General features: G+C 46.2%; 1 protein-coding gene across 3 annotated transcripts in view; it reads left to right on the forward strand.

The window, feature by feature from the left end:
* RTN1 (reticulon 1) overlaps window positions 1–21,229 on the forward strand; it is a 133,060-nt gene continuing 111,831 nt past the window's right edge. For 2 of the 3 annotated variants that reach the window (XR_014510163.1, XM_083436018.1), the window contains exon 1: window positions 9–501. Coding sequence is in view for 2 of the 3 variants with exons in the window: in XM_083436018.1 (XP_083292144.1) it covers window positions 318–501 (184 nt within the window). In the remaining variant the exon portion in view is untranslated. Of the gene's footprint in view, window positions 502–21,229 lie in introns of all 3 variants that reach the window. The other variant, XM_083436017.1, reaches the window with a different exon arrangement.

Raw genomic sequence — 21,229 nt, forward strand, 5'->3', positions numbered from 1 at the left:
CCTGTTCCTCCATTTTCCTCCTTTAACTCGTCGCAGGTGTTGCTCAGGGAGTGGAAGCAGTTAAAGGGGCCAGGCAGGCAGGCAAGGCTGCTTCCCCCCTCCAGCCGCCCTGTGATATGCCAACCACAGGGTGACGCAAAGGCTGGCAGACTCCAGCTCCACAAGCCATTTGCACCTGCGTAAGAGGCGCAAGCGGAGCTCCTCGCGCTGCAGCCGCCCCGAGAGAGGCTCCCCGCGGCCGCCGCCCTTTCTCCCTCCTGCTGCCGTCGCCTCCTTTCCTCGCCCATCCTCCGACCCACGGAGAGAGCCCAGCCGGGATGTCTTCGCCGCCGGGTCGCCCCAGCTCCTCCGGGGAGCACTGGGTTGGCGACGGCGCCGAGGACGAGAGCGCGGCCGCCGGAGCTCCTCCGGCGAGGCGCGGCGATGGGGAAGGCGCAGGGGCAGCGGCGTTCGGCTTCTCCAAGGAACCCCCGCCCGTTTCCATGGCGACTGCATCCACAGGTAAAAAGGAAAGGCGAGGTACCCAAAGATGCTCCACAAAGGGCCTTCGCCACGTTGCGGCGCGCCTCTCGCGGCAGCTCTGGCCGCCCGGAGGTGGTCCTGGCCGGATTCCTGGGGGGCTTCAAGGGCGGTGGGAAATCAAGGCCGTTGGAGATGGAAAAGGGACCAGGCTTCCTTCCAAAGTTCCACAAGGCACTTTGGGGTTCATCCTTATATGCGCTCTTTGGCCTGTTCTGTGGAGTTTACGTGCGGAGCTATGGGGGAGCATTTCAGCCGGAAATGTAATGGGTACCATTTGTTTTCTCACCCCCCCATCCTTCATACACACACCCTCGACTGTATGTAAATCCTCTGGCCAGGCAGAAGTCATTGCCCAGACCTTGGGGTCAGCTTGCATCATAATCTTCCCCTTAGTGTGTCTCTCTCTAATAAATTCCAGCGTCCATCCTTGATTAATTTTCCTGTGAGGCTGGTTGAAGAGGGCCTTTGGGGCACTCTCTTCTCCCTTGGGGTGGTAGCACATCTGGTTTTAAATGCTCTTCGATGCTCTGCAATGTTTTTCGATGCTCTTAATTTTAAAAAAACATGTTTCCATTTTAGTTGTTGCTATTTTCTTGGAGCCCTTTTGGAGGAAGAGGAAGATAGAAAACTAACAAAATGAAATAAACATTGGTTTGCATTTACAGTAGATGCAGCCAGTACTTTCACTTTCAACGAGCTAATCCCCCACTCCCTTTTGGGGGGGGGGTAGGTTGGAGATAGTTATTTTCAGGACTCTCTCTGTGTGTGCCCACACTGTTTGTGGAATTGAAGAGGCTTCAGCTTCTGAGATAATAGTTTTGGGGGCGGGTGGAGGTTGGAAAGAAAGGATTTTTCCATCCCTTCATCTCCTGTGACTGAAGAGGTTGCCTGCTCTACTTTTAATTCCCACCTGCCAAGGAACAGATCTGTGTCCCCGTTATGCAATCTTGCAGTATTAAACTTGTGTGGAACAAGTTTGGGAGTGGGAGTGGATGGGGGAAAAGATGGGTTCCAGTTATGCAACAGGACACCCAGTTGCTGTCTGTAGCAGGAGCAGCTGCATTGTTGCTGGGCTGGGCTCCCCTCCCTCTCTGATCTCCTGGGTTTCCTCCTGCACAAACTGCCCTGTGCAGGATACTGTCCAGGGTTATTTGCTGCTTGCTGTGCTGTATGTGTGTGTGTGGTGCAGGCTCAACACATTATTTTTGAACAGTTCCCACCACCACCACACACATTGACTTTGCCGTGTCTGCTCTTTTGTTGTGAAATAGAACCTAAATGCCTTTGCGTCGACACGGGTAAATGTTCAGCCTTTTGCGTAGGCTTTGAACCAAAATGCAAGCTGCCAAACCAACCTGCTTTTCTGTGTGCCATGGATTCAGAATTAATGATGTTTTTGTTTTCAGACCTTTTCACTGGTAAAAAAAATGGCTTTGCGTGGAAAAAGAAAGGCAAATGTTGAGGAATACACGGTGCATGTGTGAGTGCAAAAGGGGGAGGATGGATTTCCCTGATGGTTATAATTTCAACGGGGGATACACCCCCCCCCCACTCGCAAGAAATCTGCTGCGTTGTCCCTTGTGGCAAGAAAGCTGAGCCAGTCTCAAGGGACAGACATTCTCAGGAACAAAGAAGAGGAGTTTTTCTAATGCAACCATCCATTTCTACTATGTTTTTTTTTAAAAAACTAATCTATTGCCTAATTTAAAAATGAGTGCATTCACCCATTTCATTCAAACTTTCTAAAAGGATTACAGGAAATCAGTAGTTAAACAAGGCTGGGAAGGGGGCACTGGAAAGAGATTTCTTTTACATTTCTTTTGGAATCCTCTCCAAAGCTCCCCCCCTTTTTTTTAAAGAATGAAAAGCAACGCCTTTACTTTTATGCCGGCTAAATCTGGAACCCTGAGAAGAAAGAGGCAGAGCTGGTGATTTTTCTGATGCGGCTTGGACTAGAGTTCAAAAGAGCTGACAAAAGCATAATGGCTTGATTGTTCGTTGTGTTGGTTTCTTATTTGATAACGAGCGGGGTGGGGGGGGAGGTGCTTGTGGGAGATGGGGATAGGGATATTATTTCCCAAATGCAGCAGTACCCAGTATCATTTTGCATCTGAAAACACATATCCCATCTTTCCCATTTGCTTGAAAATAAGTACCAATGAAACCGGCAAGGTCTACCTTAGAATCAGGGTGTTGTGTTGTTCTACTCCCACCCCTCTCTTATTGATTCGGCAGATGGGCACTCCTGTTGCTTCCTGTCGCTGGAGGAAGTGCTTGTGTTTACCTTTCCTTTAGTCCATGAAATAAATGGCCTTTTTCTTTGCAGTGTTTCGCATGCAGCCAGTAGTATCATATTTTGAACTTTTGGGGCTTTGAAAATGGACTGGGTCTGCTGTTCACTAAGTGATCCGCTGCGTCCCTTACTCACGTGCGTGACTGAATCCCCAAGCAGTGTATGTGTACAGACACCACAAAGCATGTTTATTGGGAAGTAAGCCCCGCAGACTTCAACGATGCTTGCTTTCCAGTTCAAGGTTGCAGCCTTAGTAAAATAGATTATTTCACTGGGGGGTAGGGAGAACAGAGAGAATCAGCGGAGCTGACTGTCACAAGAACTTACTTTGTGTAACATAGCAGATAGAATGGACTGCGCTGCCTGTATGTTTTGCATGCTTTCATTTTGGCTTTTCTGCTGATATTTAGCATTGGTATAAAGTGGGCTGGGTACATGAAATGCTTAGCATCAAAGATTCAGGCCCCTGGTGCACCTGCATGAGGGTGTATCCGAAATTGGCATCCCCTGGGATGCCGGATCTCCTTCATGCCTGCTGTAGCATCTAGGAGCACTCCCTGTGGGCATGCAACATCATCATTATTATGCGGGTGGTTCTGTGTGGTTGTTTGCTGCTTACAGAGGTCAAGGAACTCTTGTTGTGAAATTCTCACTGTTGCTATTAGGCTGCATCCAACTAAGTCATATTCAAAAGTAGACCCATTGAAATCAGTGGACTGAAGTTAGTCATGACTTGGGTACAACTCAGCATCAGTTGTAATAATAATAATAATAGTCATCATCATCATTTATTATTTGTACCCCGCCCATCTGGCTGGGTTTCCCCAGCCACTCAGGGCGGCTTCCAACAAAGATGAAAAATACACTAAAATGTCACATATTAAAAACTTCCCTGAACAGGGCTGCCCAGATGTCTTCTGAATGTCAGGTAGTTGTTTATCTCTTTGACATCTGATGGGAGGGCGTTCCACAGGGCGGGCGCCACTACCGAGAAGGCCCTCTGCGATTTATATGCTGCTTGATGCCCAAGTAGACTTCTAAGTGGTCTTCAAAGTACAGTGGTACCTCGGGTTAAGAACTTAATTCGTTCCGGAGGTCCGTTCTTAACCTGAAACTGTTCTTAACCTGAAGCACCGCTTTAGCTAATGGGGCCTCCCGCTGCCACCACCACACAATTCCTGTTCTCATCCTGAAGCAAAGTTCTTAACCCAAGGTACTATTTCAGGGTTAGCGGAGTCTGTAACCTGAAGCGTCTGTAACCCGAGGTACCACTGTAATAGATTTGTTAGTCTTTAAGGCACCACAAGATTCTTCCTTGTTGCAAGGCAGAACATTTTAAGGCTGCAGTCCTGGGAGTGAGTCCCATTGAATTCAGTGGGGCTTACTTCTGAGTAGGTATGTATGGGATTCCACTGTACGGTTACTTGATGGACTCTGGGGCTCTCCCTTCCTGGGGTTCTGTACCTTTTAAACCAGACAGTCTTTCAGATAGAAGACACTGTCAAATATCCTGAAAGCCCTCCTGTGCAACCTTGCAGGAAGCCAGCGACTGATACTAAATTTGCATAAATCAGCACATGCAATTCGGTATATGCACTGTTTCAATTTTGCCAGGGTGTGTATTTACCGAAATTCATTAGGAGTAAAATGGGTTTATGTGAGGATGGGGAACAGCAGTCACTGCAGTGTTAGACTCGCCCCCCCCCCCACACATTTATTCTGCTCCTATCCTGAGCTCTGTGACGGGCATTGCATCGCAAACCAGAGGGAACATTTGATTTAATGCGTAGGCACTTAAATATTTCAGTCGAGAATCTGAGCTGTGAAAAGTCGGGAGAGTTCACACCTGTTCCTTCCGTATGGCCCGTTGCAAAAATGGTTAAGAGTGCATCTCATCCTAACAGCCGTCTAATTTAAACGGACAGCAAAACATCGCGGCTTTTGTCTGATTCCTGGCCCCTTTCTCAGAGAGTGGCAGTTCGGCTTGCCAAAAATTATTGTTAATAATAATATAATGAAATTGTTTTTTTGTTTGGTGGGAAGGCGAAGAATAAGAAGCAGTCTGAGGCAGATCCAGTAAATTCATGAAGATTATTCACCAGCAAGAGCGATGCTGGAGTGTGTTCTCTGTGTTCATGCCACTCAGCACGCCATCTGGACCTAGGTTCTGTTATTTATTTTTATACAGGGATGGTTAAAAACAATGTTGCCATAAATATTAATGCTGTTCCCTGGAATTCATTTCCTGGCGCAAATTCATAAGGACTTCCAGTGTCTCTGGACTGACACATCCAAGGCTTTTCACAACCTTCTTGGTTTCTGAACAGCAACAGAACTTTATTCAGCGTTTTGCAACTTTTATAACAGGCAGCAAAGAACACCTTCCTGGCCTCAAAACAACAACAACAATTTTCTTATTTATATGCCCCCCATCTGACTGGATTGGTTCAGCCACTCTGGGCGGCTGCCAGCAAAATATAAAAAACATAGTGAAACATCACACATTAAAAATTTCCCCATACAGGTCTACCTTCAGATGTCTTCTAAAAGTCAGGTAGTTTATTTCCTTGACATCTGGTGGGAGGGCGTTCCACAGGGAGGGTGCCACCACCAATAAGGCCCTCTGCCTGGTTCCTTGACTTCACTTCTCGAGGGTAGGGAACCACCAGAAGGCCCTCAGTGCCCGTTATTGCGAAATGTTGTTGTTGTTGATGATGATATATTTAATTTATATACTGCCTATACTGCCTTCTTTCTTGTAGTTTGGATCCATTGCTCCGTGTCCGCTTCTCTGGAGCAGCAGAAAACCACCTTTCTCCCTCCTCTATGTGACATCCTTTTATATATTTGACCATGGCTATCATATCACCCCTTAACATCCTCTTCTCCAGGCTGAACATGCCCAGCTCCCTTAGCCGTTCCTCATAAGGCATCGTTTCCAGGCCTTTGACCATTTTGGTTGCCCTCCTCTGGACACGTTCCAGTTTGTCAGTGTCCTTCTTGAACTGTGGTGCCCAGAACTGGACACAGTACTCCAGGTGAGGTCTGACCAGAGCAGAATACAGTGGCACTATTACTTCCCTTGATCTAGATGCTATACTCCATTTTGGAGAGATTTTGATTATTGAGCGGTACAGTCATATCTTATGTTACGTTTGTTTCATGTTACGTTTTTTCATGTTGCGTCCCGTGGCAACCCGGAAGTACCGGAAAGGGTTACTTCCGGGTTTCGCCGCTCACGCATGCGCAGATGTGCAAAATGACGTCACGCGCATGTGCAGATATGGCGCTTCAGGTTGCGGACTTTTCATGATGCGAACGGGCCTCCGGAACGGATCCCGTTTTCAACCAGAGGTACCACTGTATATAAATCCTGCTAAATAAATAAATAGTGCCGGAAACCAGTCTAGTTAACAATTTTAGCGGTTACAGTATGTTGTTTTAAGTGCTCTGGTTTTCATTGTTCTTATCTGTTGCATTTTATCTTAAGCCTCTCTTTCAGAGACTTCCCACCCATAGGGTGACTTACAGACATAAGAAATACTATTAACTAAAATAATAATTTTGACCCCTGTTGTAGGAAATCCCACGAGTCCTGCTCCTGGCTGTAGAAATACAACGAGGCTTAAAATGGCAAGGAAAGCTTAGGAACCAAGAAGACAAAGACTTTAATAAAGAATGGGATTTTTTAAAATAACTTATCTAGGAGACCACTGTTGGCAGATGAAACCATTAGCAGGATTCTAATAACATTTGTAATGTAGCAAATACCATGGGCAATATGGAGAGAGATATAATACGGATTATGAAACAATATGCAATTGAAAAGGTTGACAATAGGACCCACGGAAGGGAGGGTGGGAAGTCTCGAGATTCATAGAAATCTCTAAATGGGGATATGCATTTTGTATTGTTATAATTCTACACTTGTAAAATCAAATAAAAATTATTCCCGAAAGAAATAAAATGCTTAATTGAATAACCAGCCATATCTTACCTGTTGCAACATGCAAAACCCGAAACGTCCGCCTCCCTCAGCTTATTGAGAAGGTTTTGCTGTGCTCAACTGTGCAACCCAGGGCATGTTTACTCAAAAGTAAGCTCCGCTGAATTCAGTGGGGCTTCCTTCCAACTTGGCATACGCAGGACTTTAGAAAGCCCAGGGCTGTCGTGTTAGTGATGCTCTGGGCATGCAAACCGCTGTAGACAATCTCCATGGGGACTTAAGCTATAGTTTGTGTTCCCTCCCACCCCCGGCCCATGTAGGAAGGCTTAATTTATCATTTTACAACAATACAGTTATTATCCACAGCCCCTCCAGAGATTCCTTAATCCTGGCTCAACAGCAAGCTGCTGTGTCAGCGGCAACTCTATAAAATTCAGTACGGCAAAGGAAGGTGCCGTAGAACGTTGACTTTCTGTGCAGAAATTTCCAGGTTCAAACCCTGTCATTGCCAAACAGTGCTGGAAAATCCTCTGCCCTGAAGCCCTAAAGTCCCTCTCCCGGTTGGCGTTGGCAGTATGGAACTAGATAATTATTTCTTAAAATGGTATATCCCTCCCCCCTTCTCCGTAGAGCTCAGGACAGTTCAAAGCACACACCGTATTTTTCGCTGTATAAGACGCACCAGACCACAAGACGCACCTAGTTTTTGGAGGAGGAAAACAAGAACAAAAATATTCTGAATCTCAGAAGCCAGAACAGCAAGAGGGATCGCTGTGCAGCGAAAGCATCGATCCCTCTTGCTGTTCTGGCTTCTGGGATAGCTGTGCAGCCTGCATTCGCTCCATAAGACACACACACATTTCCCCTTTTTAGGAGGGAAAAAGTGAGTCTTATAGAGCAAAAAATACGGTAATTATTTTTTTTAAAAATACATTTATTTACCGTGTTTTCCACCAAGAAGCTGAAGGTGGTGTTGTACATGATTTTTCTCCTCCCTTGTTCATCCTTGGGCTAAGAGATGGCAGCTGGTCCAAGGTCACCCACTGAGCTTCATGGCTGAGTAGGGATTTGAACCCTGGTCTCCCAGGTCGTTGTCCAACACTCAGTCCATTAGGCCAGTGTTCCCCAACCTTGGGCCTCCAGCTGTTTTTGGACTACAACTCCCATCATCCCTCGCTAGCAAGACCAGTGGTCAAGGATGATGGGAATTGTAGTCCAAAAACAGCTGGAGGCCCAAGGTTGGGGAACACTGCATTAGGCCATACCGGCTCTCATAAAAATACAAAGTAAAAGCACAAAAAACGTAATTTTATAGAAATTTATTTATGTATGCTACTACAGCAGCAAGAATGCTGCTTGCCCCAAAGTGGAAAGATGCAGAAGTCCCGGTAAAGGAAGAATGGCTACAAAAACTTCTGGAACATGCAGAAATGGCAAAACCTACCAGAAGAATAAGAAATCAGGATAACAAACTTTTTATAAAACAATAGAAATAGTTTATTGAATATTTACAGGTAAATTGCACACAGATAAAAACATTAGCAGGATTATTGTAACAACCTGCAGTTTCATAATAGTATATATTTAAAGTAGATACTTAAATGAATTTGGATATGCAGAAGGTATTAAATAATAACTTTAAGGAACCGCAGAAAGGGGGGGGGGAGGAAGTCAAACTTTGAAATGTTAAATTGATTGTAAATGTATAAACTTGGAAAATATAAATAAAAGCTTTTAAAAAGACACAAAAGGACAGTGGAACCTTGGTTCTCAAACTTAATCCATTCTGGGAAGTCCGTTCGACTCGCGGAACTGTTCGAAAACCAAGGCACGGCTTCCGATTGGCTGCAGGGACTTCCTGCACTCAAGTGGAAGCCACATCCAAAAACATTCACAAACCAGAACACTCACTTCCGGGTTTGCAGCGTTGGGGAGCCGATTTGTTCAAGAACCAAGCCGTTCGACTACCAAGGTACATAGTAAAATAGATGGAGTGATGGCATTCCTTGATTCCTGGGCTCCCACGAAAGAGCTTCCTATTAAACCGCAGAAATAATAGGATTATTTATCTTTTTTTGGTAACTTCATTTTGCATCATGCTGTGTGGTCTAATCTAACTTGAGCAGTGTCCAATATTCTAGCAATGGGCGGGTAGGTTTGGGTTGAATACAAGGTGAATATGAATATATCATGTTTAGGGAAGTTTTTAATCGGGCACCCCCAAACTCAGCCCTCCAGATGTTTTGGGACTACAATTCCCATCATCTCTGACCACTGGTCCTGTTAGCTAGGGATGATGGGAGTTGTAGTCCCAGAACATCTGGAGGGCCAAGTTTGGGGACGCCTGTTTTTAATGTTTGAATTTTTATCGTGTTTCTAGCGTTCCGTTGAAATGTTCCGCTCAGAGTGGGCGGGGTAGAAATTAATAATAATAATAATAATAATAATAATAAATAATTGCTGTAGTTTTCCATGTATAAGACTAGGTTTTCCCCCTAAAAAATATTGTCAAAAATTGGGGGCATCTTATACACTGATACATCTCCCCCCATTTTCTTAAATCTGAGTCTTCAAAAATAGGGGAGTGTCTTATACATGGGGGCATCTTATAGATGGAAAAATACAGTATATAGCATTGGGGGTAGTGCAGGGGGCAGGGAGAGGGAGAGAGCGATAGTGAAGAATTTCAAGTTTTGATTCCAGGGTTCGCATGAGATGCAGCAGTTACCAGGGGAGACAACAGGACGCGTTTCCAGGAGCAGCTTTTTTCATCTTTTAAAGGCTTGAAAGCAACATCTATTCCCACCCTCCACCCCGCAGACTAAACATAGCCACGCTGTTTGGTTTTTTGGCATACTGCTTGCTTGTTGCTGCAAATGAGTTTAGTCGTTTTCCTTTAGGGAGGGTGACACAGAAGGAAATGGGTTTGGTTTCTGCCTTCCGTACTCCACCTGCTGCTCTCCAAATCTTTGGACCACAATTCAAATCCGGTTGCAGCACAATCGCAGCAGAGAAGGAATTGCTCCCAGCCTTTGGTTTTATGTGGGGAGGGTTGCTACTCACGGCAGCAAAGGATGCACAGGCAGATGTAGGGAGACCGGCAGGCACCTTGCGAAGCTGAATTAACAATTCCCTGTTATCCAGGTCAGCAGCCCCAGTCCCCTTGTCTGCCAAGATTATCTGCCAGGATAATCTTTGCAGCGCCTCTGTGCAGGGGTGGGAGGAAAGAGGCACTGTGGGGGTCAAAGCACACAGAGGAATAATTGCATCCTCAGCCTGCAGCTGTAGCCATCAAGTTTGGGAGGCGGACCTCCTGAGTAGAGGAATCGGAAGCAAAGCAGGGTGGGATACATGGATCTTTTAATATTTGCACAGAATTTTAAAAGGTGCATCTTCTCCCCTGACATATGTCAAGCTGCACCTGCAGAAATGCACCACTGTTAAGTACGCAGAATGCTTTTCCATCCAATTATAATATACGTGGATTGTTAGTATCTTGATAGATCTGCCGATCATCAATGAAACACTGGGGGGTGGTTTGTTTTTGTGTAACATGAATGAACACTGTGGTCATCACCCTGTCTTTCCTTCTCTCTTTGCACTGAGTGCTCTAATGTTATATTCTCCTTTCATAGAAACTGTGGTTTGCCATTACACCCGAAATCAGTAAACTGTGGTTTGTGTGAGTTATAGAAACCTGGATTGTAGACCAGGGTCTGTTCTACATTAAGCTTTATTTTACTGCTATTATCACTTCTTACCTCTTACAACAGACATTGCACTCACCCATACTTAACGTTGCTGCTTCTACTTTCATAGAAACCATGGTTTGCCATTACATCTGACATCAACAAGCTGGTTTGTGTGAAATGCCACCCTTTCCCCAACCTTCCTCTACCCCACCTTTGACAGTGGATCTGTGGGAAGGGAGTTTAATCCTCCGATTTATTGACTCAATGGACATATTAATGATGGCCATATTAACTGCTGTTTCTCGGATGCTTCTTCTCAGTGTGCGCTTGTGCACCTACCCAGCAGCTGACATGCTCGCCCGATAGTAGATGGCGCGCGGGGGGGGGATGAGGCATGAGGCATGTGGGTGTAATCTTCGACACCTCCCTTTCCCTGGAGGCGCAGATTGCAGCTACAACAAAAGCGGCATTTTTCCATCTCCACCAAGCTAAGCAGTTGGCTCCTTACCTCTCTCACCCTGACCTAGCCACAGTGATCCACGCGACGATCACCTCCAGACTGGATTATTGGAACTCGCTCTACGTGGGGCTGCCCTTGAGACTGACCCAGAAACTCCAGCGGGTGCAGAATGCCGCAGCGAGACTCCTTACGGGGTCCTCGCTGCGAGATCACATTCACCCGGTGCTATACCAGCTGCACTGGCTCCCGGTGGAGTACAGGATCAGGTTTAAGGTGCTGGTTTTAACCTTTAAAGCCCTATACGGCCTAGGACCCTCGTACCTACGGGACCGCCTCTCCTGGTATGCCCCACAGAGAAACTTACGGTCTTCAAATAAAAACATCTTGAAGGTCCCAGGCCACAGAGAAGTTAGGCTGGCCTCAACTAGAGCCAGGGCTTTTTCGGCCGTGGCTCCGATCTGGTGGAACACTCTGTCTCAAGAGACCAGGGCCCTGCGGGACTTGACATCTTTCCGCAGGGCCTGCAAGACAGAACTGTTCCACCAGGCCTTTGGCCAGGGCACAGCCTGACTCCCTCCCTCGGCAATCTTCGCAGAGCTCTGGCCCAATGGTTGCCAGTGGCTTGAATTAATTAATTTTATAAGGAATGATTTTAGAGTGTTGTTTGTGCTGTACTTTTGTACTGTTTTATTGTTGTTAGCCGCCCTGAGCCTGGCTTCGGCTGGGGAGGGCGGGATATAAATAAAATTTATTATTATTATTAAAAGCCATCAGAGGTGGCAGCTGATACACGGGGGAAGATCAGCAATGTCACAGGACATGTGGAATGGCACTTGGAAAGATACCCAGCTTCCTGTGCCTTTACTTGCAGAAGTGAGCTAGATGCATCGGCAGTCTGACCCAGTATGACAATAGGTTTCCAATGGGCTGCTCCAGATTCATGGTGGTTTTCTGTGTGTGGTTGTATTCTGCAACGTGTTGCTGATGCAAGAAATGGTGGAGTTATGCTGGATTATCCACAACCATTCCACTTTATTTGTCGTTCTGCAACGCTTCTCCAGTTTTACAGCACCGTTGCCATCTGGAGAGGAACTCTTGCGCACCAGAAGTGGGACAAATCCCCTCCTCCAAACGTGGGTTGCATGGAAAGTTACAGGATTTCAACAAGAAGTTCTGGGGTGTGTACCAGTTGGACACCAAGCTGTATGCCTCCCTTGGGACCTTGTGGACTCTCCTTCCTTGGAGGTTTTGAAGCAGAGGTTGGATGGCCATCTGTCATGGATGCTTTAGCTGAGGTTCATCTGCATTGCAGGGGGTTGGACTAAATGACCCTCAGGGTCTTGTGAGCACCAGGTAAAGGTCTTTCTTTTCACCCAAACATTTTAAATAGCTCACATAGTCTGATCCTCTCAGTTTGTAAATACGAGAGGCTTTGAGATTGCTGTGATTCTTGTTTACCTTGTATTTAGGTTGGGTTTCGATTTTGTGGCCCGTTCTGCATTTTAATTTGTTGTTGATACCAGTTTATTATAAGCTGCTCAGAGGACTTTGTGTCACGGGCTGGCGTGTGGATCTAGCTAATAAATAAATAAAGCAATACAATATTGCTTATGTATGCCACAGCCCAGAATAGGGATGCAAACTCCAATGAGCTCCCATGAGTATATTGCCCTTCTGTGCGAGATTTCATTCACCGCAGCTCATCAGACTTCTCCAATTGCCTTAAAATGTTTTAATGGAGACTTAATGTTATCTTGTTTTGCTTTCTTCCGAGCTTGTAAAACCAAACAGCTCATGAAAATGTGAGATACTAAGAAATAATACCCAGCATTATCTCTCCCCCCCCCCTTTCTAGAGCTAACAGCCCCATAGAAGTTATTTTTAGTATCTGCTCCAGTAAATAACTCTGCTTTATTTGATCAGGTATATTTACCCAATAGTGCTGTTCCATGTACAGTAATGAACTGACAGGCATGTGGATAAAACATAGGTTGCCTCTGTTACCAGCCCATTGGGCATCATACAACATCAAAGGGATAAACCATCCCTTTGCTGTTGTGGTTTAAAATGTAGCGTGAATACTTAAAACTCTCCAGATAAGAACACAAGAGGATCTGCCTAATTTCAGCAGTGCAGACTTGTCTTTCTAGCCTGATGATAGGAAATCTGTGGTTTTCCTGCAGTTGTTGTCGGACTACATATCCCATCGGGATATGGTCAGGGGTCCCTTTACCTTTTTACATATCCCATCAGCTCCTGCCATTGCAGCCAGTGATCAGGGATGATGGGAACTGTAGTACATCAGTGTCTGACTGGAGGGACACAGGTTCCTTATCCCCTGTGTAGACAACACTCAGCTAGATGGATCAGTGGTCTAGCTTGGTCAAACCTTGGTTCGCGAACGGCTCCATTTTTAAACGTTTCGGCTCCCGAACACTGAAAACCCAGAAGTACATGCTGCGGTTTTCAAACATTTTTTCGGAAGCCGAATAATGTCTGACGCGGCTTCCGCTTGAGTGCAGAAAGCTCTTGCAGCCAATCGGAAGCCGTGCCTCGTTTGTTGAATGTTTTGGAAACCGAACGGGCTTCCGGAACGGATTACGTTCGACAACCGAGGTTCGACTGTATAAAGTAGCGACTGTGTTTGTATGTTAAGACTTTCCTGCCCAAACCGCCTCTTTTGTATACAGTGGTACCTCGGGCTACATACACTTCAAGTTACATACGCTTCAGGTTACAGACTCTGCTAACCCAGGAATATTACCTTGGGTTAAGAACTTTGCTTCAGGATGAGAACAGAAATCGTGCTCCAGCGGCAGCAGGAGGCCCCATTAGCTAAAGTGGTGCTTCAGGTTAAGAACGGACCTCTGGAACGAATTAAGTACGTAACCAGAGGTACCAATCCAAGGTTGACAAGCCTTGTTTTACAATGCATCACACACACACACACACACACACACACACACACACACACCCTCTGCCATAAGCATGGGATTTCTCTCTGTGTGTTTTGTTTCTAAGCAAGGTTCCTGTCATTGGACACTAAGAGTGAATGAAGCCATTAGGTGTTTCCAACATGGCGGATGCTTGGCGCATTAGACGTGACAGAAAAGTTCCCAATAAAAAAAAAAAGGGGGGGGGAAATGTCACACATTGTTTTTTGCCACTAATTTGACCTGGCTGTCAGGGCAGTGGGAGGTAGGCTATTTCAACCCTGGGGCAGGGCTTTCCCCCCCAGCTGGAACTTTCTGGAACTCAGTTCTCTCAGGTGTGCGCCATTCTAAGAGAACAAGGGAGGCGTACAATGTGAGCACCTCTTTTCCTAGAAAAATAGCACTGCATTGGGGGATGCGTGTGGGCCCAGATTAGGATTATGTCTATACCAGTATTTCCAGAATAAGAAATGTGCCAGGGCAATGCTTTGGCCTGACTGTCCCTCGGGCTAACCCATTGTTGTTATTTATTGAATTTGTTAGTACGTTTCCGAGCACAATTCAAAGTGTTGGTGCTGACCTTTAAAGCCCTAAACGGCCTCGGTCCAGTATACCAGAAGGAGAGTCTCCACCCCCACTGAGGTCCAGCACCGAGGGCCTTCTGGTGGTTCCCTTGCTGCGAGAAGCCAAGTTACAGGGAACCAGGCAGAGGGCCTTCTCGGTAGTGGCACCCGCCCTGTGGAACGCCCTTCCACCAGATGTCAAAGAGAACAACAACTACCAGACTTTTAGAAGACATCTGAAGGCAGCCCTGTTTAGGGAAGCTTTTAATGTTTGATGTATCACAGTATTTTAATATTCTTTTGGAAGCTGCCCAGAGTGGCTGGGGAAACCCAGCCAGATGGGCGGGGTATAAATAATAAATTATTGTTATTATTATTATTATTATTATTATTACCTTGCTCAGGACAACCCAAAGCAACTTACAAAGAAAGAAAGAAAGAGAAAGGCAATCTTTTCCCTACTCCTCACATGGCTGCATTAAAACCAAGGTGGGGAAATTAATTCATGAAGAACATCTCACCCACTTCTAAAGCACCACACACATGGGTTTGTTGTTGTTGTTTAGTCGTTTAGTCGTGTCCGACTCTTTGTGACCCCACAGAGCAGAGCACGCCAGGCACTCCTGTCTTCCACTGCCTCCCGCAGTTTGGTCAAACTCATGCTGGCAGCTTCGAGAACACTGTCCAACCACCTCGTCCTCTGTCGTTTCCTTCTCCTTGTGCTCTCCATCTTTCCCAACGTCAGGGTAGTTAAAGGATAAAGGCCTAGTTTTATAGAGTCAAGTTTTTGCCTGGCCCCTGACCTACCAGGGAGTGGAAGAGTGTGAATGCCATCCTGTGATGTAGATAGATAGATAGAAGATAGATAGATAATGCAGTCATAGTGTGGGAGCACTCACAATGTGCCCTCTATGTTGTGGCTGTGTACACAGTTTCATTTATGTCCTTACAGCAGGAATAGGGAACCATTTCATCCTAGCAGCCCAGATCTTTACCTACCCTGACCCCACAGGCCAGTTTTGACCCACAGGGATTCCTGTCCGGGAACACTCTGGCAAAGCTGCACCAAGCACAATTGAAGTCCCTGCTCAAAAACTGTGCCACCAGCTCATCACCCAGTTGACATTAGATGATTGATGGGTGAGTGTGGGTTTTTTGGACCCCCTGGCAGAGTGCTCTGAAACCACTTACAACCATTCTTGAACTTTGGCGCCCCTCCTCTTGCGACAGAAACCGACCAACACGCACGTCTAATGTTAAGCTCTGGAGGTGATATTCCTCAGACGGCAGCCTCTCGGACGAGATTGGCCTTCTCAGCTCTGCTGTGGGGCTCTCAGCATAGTGACAAAGCTGTTGCTCGGGAAGCAATGAAGCTCTCATCAATCACAATTCTGTGTCTGGTGTTGCAGCACGTTGCTGTGCTGGTGAGGCAGCCCCATCTGAGCTGTGTGTGCACCGATGCTCGCAAGATGTTGACTGCTGCGATTCAGTATTGCCATTTTCACTTCAGCTGCCAAGAAGCGAAGAGAGGTCAAGTCCAAGGGCAACAGAATTGAGTCCAAGGTTGGCAAAGGGCAGAGCTTCTTGTTCCAAATCACATTAGGAAACTGCAACTAATCCAGAATGCTGCACTTATACTGTTGACTGGGAGTGGCCACTGGGACCATGTTACACTGGTCCTAAAGGATCTTCACTTGCTCCCAGTACATTTCCGAGCACAATTCAGAATGTTGGTGCTGACCTTTAAAGCCCTAAATGGCCTTGGCTTCTCTACTCCCATCATTTAGCCCGGATACTGAGGTCCAGACCCAAGGGTCTTCTGGCGGTTCCCTCACTGCAAGAAGTGAGGTTACAGGGAACCAGGCAGAGAGCCTTCTCAGTAGTGACACCCTCTCTGTAGAACTACAGTGGTTCCTCGGGTTACATACGCTTCAGGTTACCGACTCCGCTAACCCAGAAATAGTGCTTCAGGTTAAGAACTTTGCTTCAGGGTGAGAACAGAAATCATGCGGCGGCAGCACGTCAGCAGCAGGAGGCCCCATTAGCTAAAGTGGTGCTTCAGGTTAAGAACAATTTCAGGTTAAGTACGGACCTCTGGAATGAATTAAGTACTTAACCTGAGGTACCACTGTACACAACTTCTAGAAGACATCTGAAGGCAGCGGCTGTATCGGGAAGTTTTTAATGTTTGACGTTTTATGATATTTTTTATATTCTGCTGGAAGCCACCCATAGTGACTGGGGAAACCCCAGCCAGATGAGTGGGATATAAATAATAAAATTATTACTATTTAATAGCTATTATTATTATTTATTCTTATTAAGAGGGAAGGGGGGTTATTGGGTTGTTCTTGTTTTTATTTTTATTATGTGTTTCGTGTTTTCATATTGTGATTTTATATTGAGAACTGCCCTGAAACCTGCGGGTATAGGGCAGCGGGTACAAATTATTATTATAATAATAATAATAATAATAATAATAGTTATTATTATTATTAATAAGTTGCCACCAGCAATGGCCGCCATGTGTCACGTTCCTCCATTCTCTCCAGATGTTGGATTTCGGCTCCAGTAATCTCTGACCATTGGTCATGCTGACTGGGGCTGATGGGACGACATCTAGAAGACACCAGCGCTCTCCTCAGCAGAGCAGTTTAAAGACGTGGCGGGAGGAACAAAAGCTTGTTTCTCTTCGCTGGTGTGAGGGACCAACCGCGACGGCGGTTTCATTCAGCGGTATATTGCTGGTGAAACCACCGTGGCTCCTCTGAGTCCCTTTGCCTCCAGCACCCGGTTGCAGCTTGTTTCTCGATATATCTCCCAGGCCTATCAGGAATGATGGGAGTTGTCGTCTAGTAAAATCTGGAGGCCACAATATTGGGAAACATCAGTGCAGGGATTGGGGAAGAGGGGATGGAGATATTATGGGTAAATAAAATGAGAGTCTGTCGCTATTATCCAGAATTCTTCAGGAAATATTTTAAAAATTAGTTAGCTTGTTAATTAATGTATTTGTTTCAACCAGAGATAATTTTCCACAAAAGGATAATTGCAAATCAAGCAAGGGATTAAAACATGCACGAATTAATCTTAATGTTAATAAAAAACATTAATAACATTAATGTTAATAAAAAGCAAAACACTTTCCTGACTGCTTATACCAGGTCCAATATGGGCAGTGGTATTTTTCCTAAAAAAATTTTTTTGCACAAGCCACTGCTATGGCATCGGTAACCGATTTTTTTCCACATCAGCCTAGATCCTTGGAAAGTCTGTAAGCTATTACGAAACTCTCTCCCCTGTGGTCCCTCAACATAGCCAGCTGTTTTCATACTAATCAGCTTTAAGATGCTAAGCAGTTGGGGTGAGATAATGTGGAATGGTGGGGAAGGGTCTGTTACGTTGGGCTTATAAATCCTATCATGGACAATCAGGGTAAATAAAACTGATACCCCATTGCTCTCTGGCGGAATATAATTGCTATCCAAAATTAGCTAGGGAAGTAGATAGATTGATTGATAGGTTTATGTGTATATATATATGGGAGCCGTATCTGTATCTATATCATCTATATCTGTATCTGGACATTGTTGTTTTTGTCCTTAATAGGTCCTTGGAAGTATTCCCCCCTTGCTAATCCTATTGATTTACTCTTCACTAAATATAATCTGCAGCCTTGTTTATTTGCTCAAAATAGAATTCTTCTGAGCATCAGCGTCCCCCGAGGAATACAGAACGAAAGTGGGGAGGAGGGAGAGTCCATATTAATCATAAATAAAACATAAAACATAATGTTTAGCATTGTAATAGGGAAATCACATAAATGTTTAAGGAGGATGTTTGCAGGATCCTCGGCAATGGAATACTGACTAGGGTTTGTTTTTTTTCAAAAAATTAAAAGTTCAGTGTTACCGTATTTTTCTCTCTATAGGACGCACTTTTCCCCTTTCAAAAATGAAGGGGAAATGTGTGCGCATACTATGGAGCGAAGAAGCCATAGCCCCTCGACCCTCTCCCAGCTGGAGAGGTGACGCGCAGCTATGGCAGGAGCCTCTTTAGCCGTGCGCCACCTCTTCAGCTGGGAGAGCGTGTGCGGGGCTAAAGAAGCCATAGCCCTGTGACCCTCTCCCAGCTGGAGAAGTGACGTGTGACTATGGCAGCAGCCTCTCCGCTGTGCCTTTCCACTGCTCTCTGACCTGCTCTTTGGGGCTGGTGGTGGGCTTCCCCCCGCCAGCCCCAAAGAGCAGGTCAAAAGGAACCTGAAGCCTGGAGAGCAAGAGGGGTCGGTGTGCACTGACCCCTCTCGCTCTCCAGGCTTCCAAGGTAGCCGCCTGAACGCACCTTAAACGGCACCTTGTTTTAGAGTGGGAAAAGAAGAGGGGGGAAATTCTCCCTCTCTCTGCGCAGCGCCTCCTGCCGCTTCACTGAAGGGGCGCTGGGCAGAGAGGGGGAGAATTTTTTTTTCTTGTTCTCCCCCCTCTAAAACAAGGTGCGTCCTATTGTCCGGTGCATCCTATGGTGCGAAAAATACGGTGCGTTTCACAATGGGGTGTTCTCTCCTCTAACACCCCTCTCCAAAATTCCAGAGCACCCTTGCTTTGGAGTATCCTGGTGGGCCTTTTGTTCTCAGAACCTCTATCATTGCAGGATCCTTCTACGGGCTCCTCCTACCTTCTTGTGCTCTGGATGGTTCCTTCTCTTCCCCTCTTCTGCTTTGATCAGGCCACACATGAAATACTGTGTCCAGTTCTGGGCACCACAATTTAAGGAGGATATTGACAAGCTGGAATGTGTGCAGAGGAGGGCAGCCAAGAAGACCAAGAGCCTGAAAACCAATCCTGATGAGGAACGGTTGATGGAGTTGGGGGTGTTTAGCCAGGAAAAGAGAGACTGAGAGGAGATCTGATAGACATCTTCAAATACCTTAAGAGCTGCCACCAGAAGGATGGAGCACGCTTGTTTTCTTCTGCTCTGCAGGCCAGGACTCGAACCAATGGATTCAAGTTACAAGGAAGGAGATTCTGACTAAATATCAGGGAAAACTTCTTGAGCTGTTTGACAGTGGAACAGACTCCCTCGGAAGGCGGTGGACTCTCTCTCCTTCCTTGGGAGGTTTTTAAGCAGAAATCGGATGGTTATCTGTCGTGGAAGCTGCAGCTGAGATTCCTGCAGTGCAGGAGGTGGAATAGATGACTCTTGGTATTGTTGTAAACAAAAATTGCCCTTTTCCCTTATGGGGTATCCTGGAGTCCATATAGAGTCCTTACATAGGTTCCCTATTGGTAGGAGAGAATAACAGAGGCCAACCAGAGAATATTGAGAAGCAAAGCAGCTAGTGAACTTGATCTTTATTGATCTGTTGCAACAGGGTGCTCCCCTCACCCGCAGGAAAGGAGGAGGACCCAGAAAAATGGTGTGCAAGGCCTTATAAAGACTTTTAAAATTTCCATCCTGTAGATCAAGACCACCCCCAGAAACATCATACATACATCACAGAAGGGGTGTAACCTAAGACCACCCCTAGATACATCACACCTACATCACAGAAAAGGCGGTCTAAAACAGAAATTTGAATATTGTTTTTCTCCTGTTGTTGTTTATCTCCTGTCTGGCAGGTTACTTGATTGGATTGCCTGGGGAGCCTGGCCATTCTTTTGTAGGGATAAATACTTATTTCCTGGGCCAGGTCACAGGTTCACACCCTATTCATATCTTAAATGTGTCATTAAGACAGGATTTGTGAGGAAAGAGACAATGGGGTTGCTTTCCCACTTTGACCTTGCAGAGAAAACATTTGGTCAGTTTAGGAATCAAAATGGTTCCAGGTTGGCCTTCCTGTGCTGATCTATGTATGTGCTTGGTTGGTACGCTTGTGAACATTACCATATATCTAAGATCATAAGACCATAAGACTTGCTGATCGCATGGTCGGCGGTTCGAATCCCCGCGGCGGGGTGCGCTCCCGTCGTTCGGTCCCAGCGCCTGCCAACTTAGCAGTTCGAAAGCACCCCCGGGTGCAAGTAGATAAATAGTGACCACTTACTAGCGGGAAGGTAAACAGCGTTTTCGTGTGCTGCGCTGGCTCGCCAGACAGCTTGTCACGCTGGCCACGTGACCTGGAAGTGTCTGTGGACAGCGCTGGCTCCCGGCCTCTAGAGTGAGATGAGCGCACAACCCTAGAGTCTGGCAAGACTGGCCCAAACGGGCAGGGGTACCTTTACCTTTACCTTTTAAGACCATAATATTCCTATCACAGTATCCCTTCCAACTCTACAATTCTTTGATTCTCCTATGAGGGGAGTGAAGGAGTTGCACGGTTTGGAAAAGAAGCAGTCCCCGTTCTCATTTGTCCTGCCTGACTCTGCTTCCTCCCCCAGCTGAGATCCCTGTTAAATAAAAACCTAGGCTAAAAGAGCAGATGTGCTCTGCCACCAGTGCCTCCTCTTCTCCCAGTAGGACCGAGGGAAGCAGCACTGGTCAGCCCTAGCAACAGCGCTTCGCGGAGGCTATTATTATGCCCCAAACATAGGAAACCGTCTCATGCCAGCTCAGACTAATTGCTCAGCTATCCCGGTACAGTCTGCTCTGTCTGACAGCCTCTCTGCAGGGTTTCAGGCAGAGATTAATCGTTTGCATTACTCGCCACCCGAGATGTTTTAAATGGGAGATGCCAGGGAACGAACTTTAGGACATTTCGCATGCAAATCATGCCCTCCGCCGCTGAGCGGCTGCCTCTCCCGCCTCCTTGAGTATCTGAAAAAGCGCCAGCGCTGTCTTAGAGAATGTGGAAGGGTTATTTAATTGATTAATCAGTGCATCA

The sequence above is a fragment of the Podarcis tiliguerta genome, assembly GCF_965153285.1.
Source record: "Podarcis tiliguerta genome assembly, chromosome: 1".
Classification (NCBI taxonomy): domain Eukaryota; kingdom Metazoa; phylum Chordata; class Lepidosauria; order Squamata; family Lacertidae; genus Podarcis; species Podarcis tiliguerta.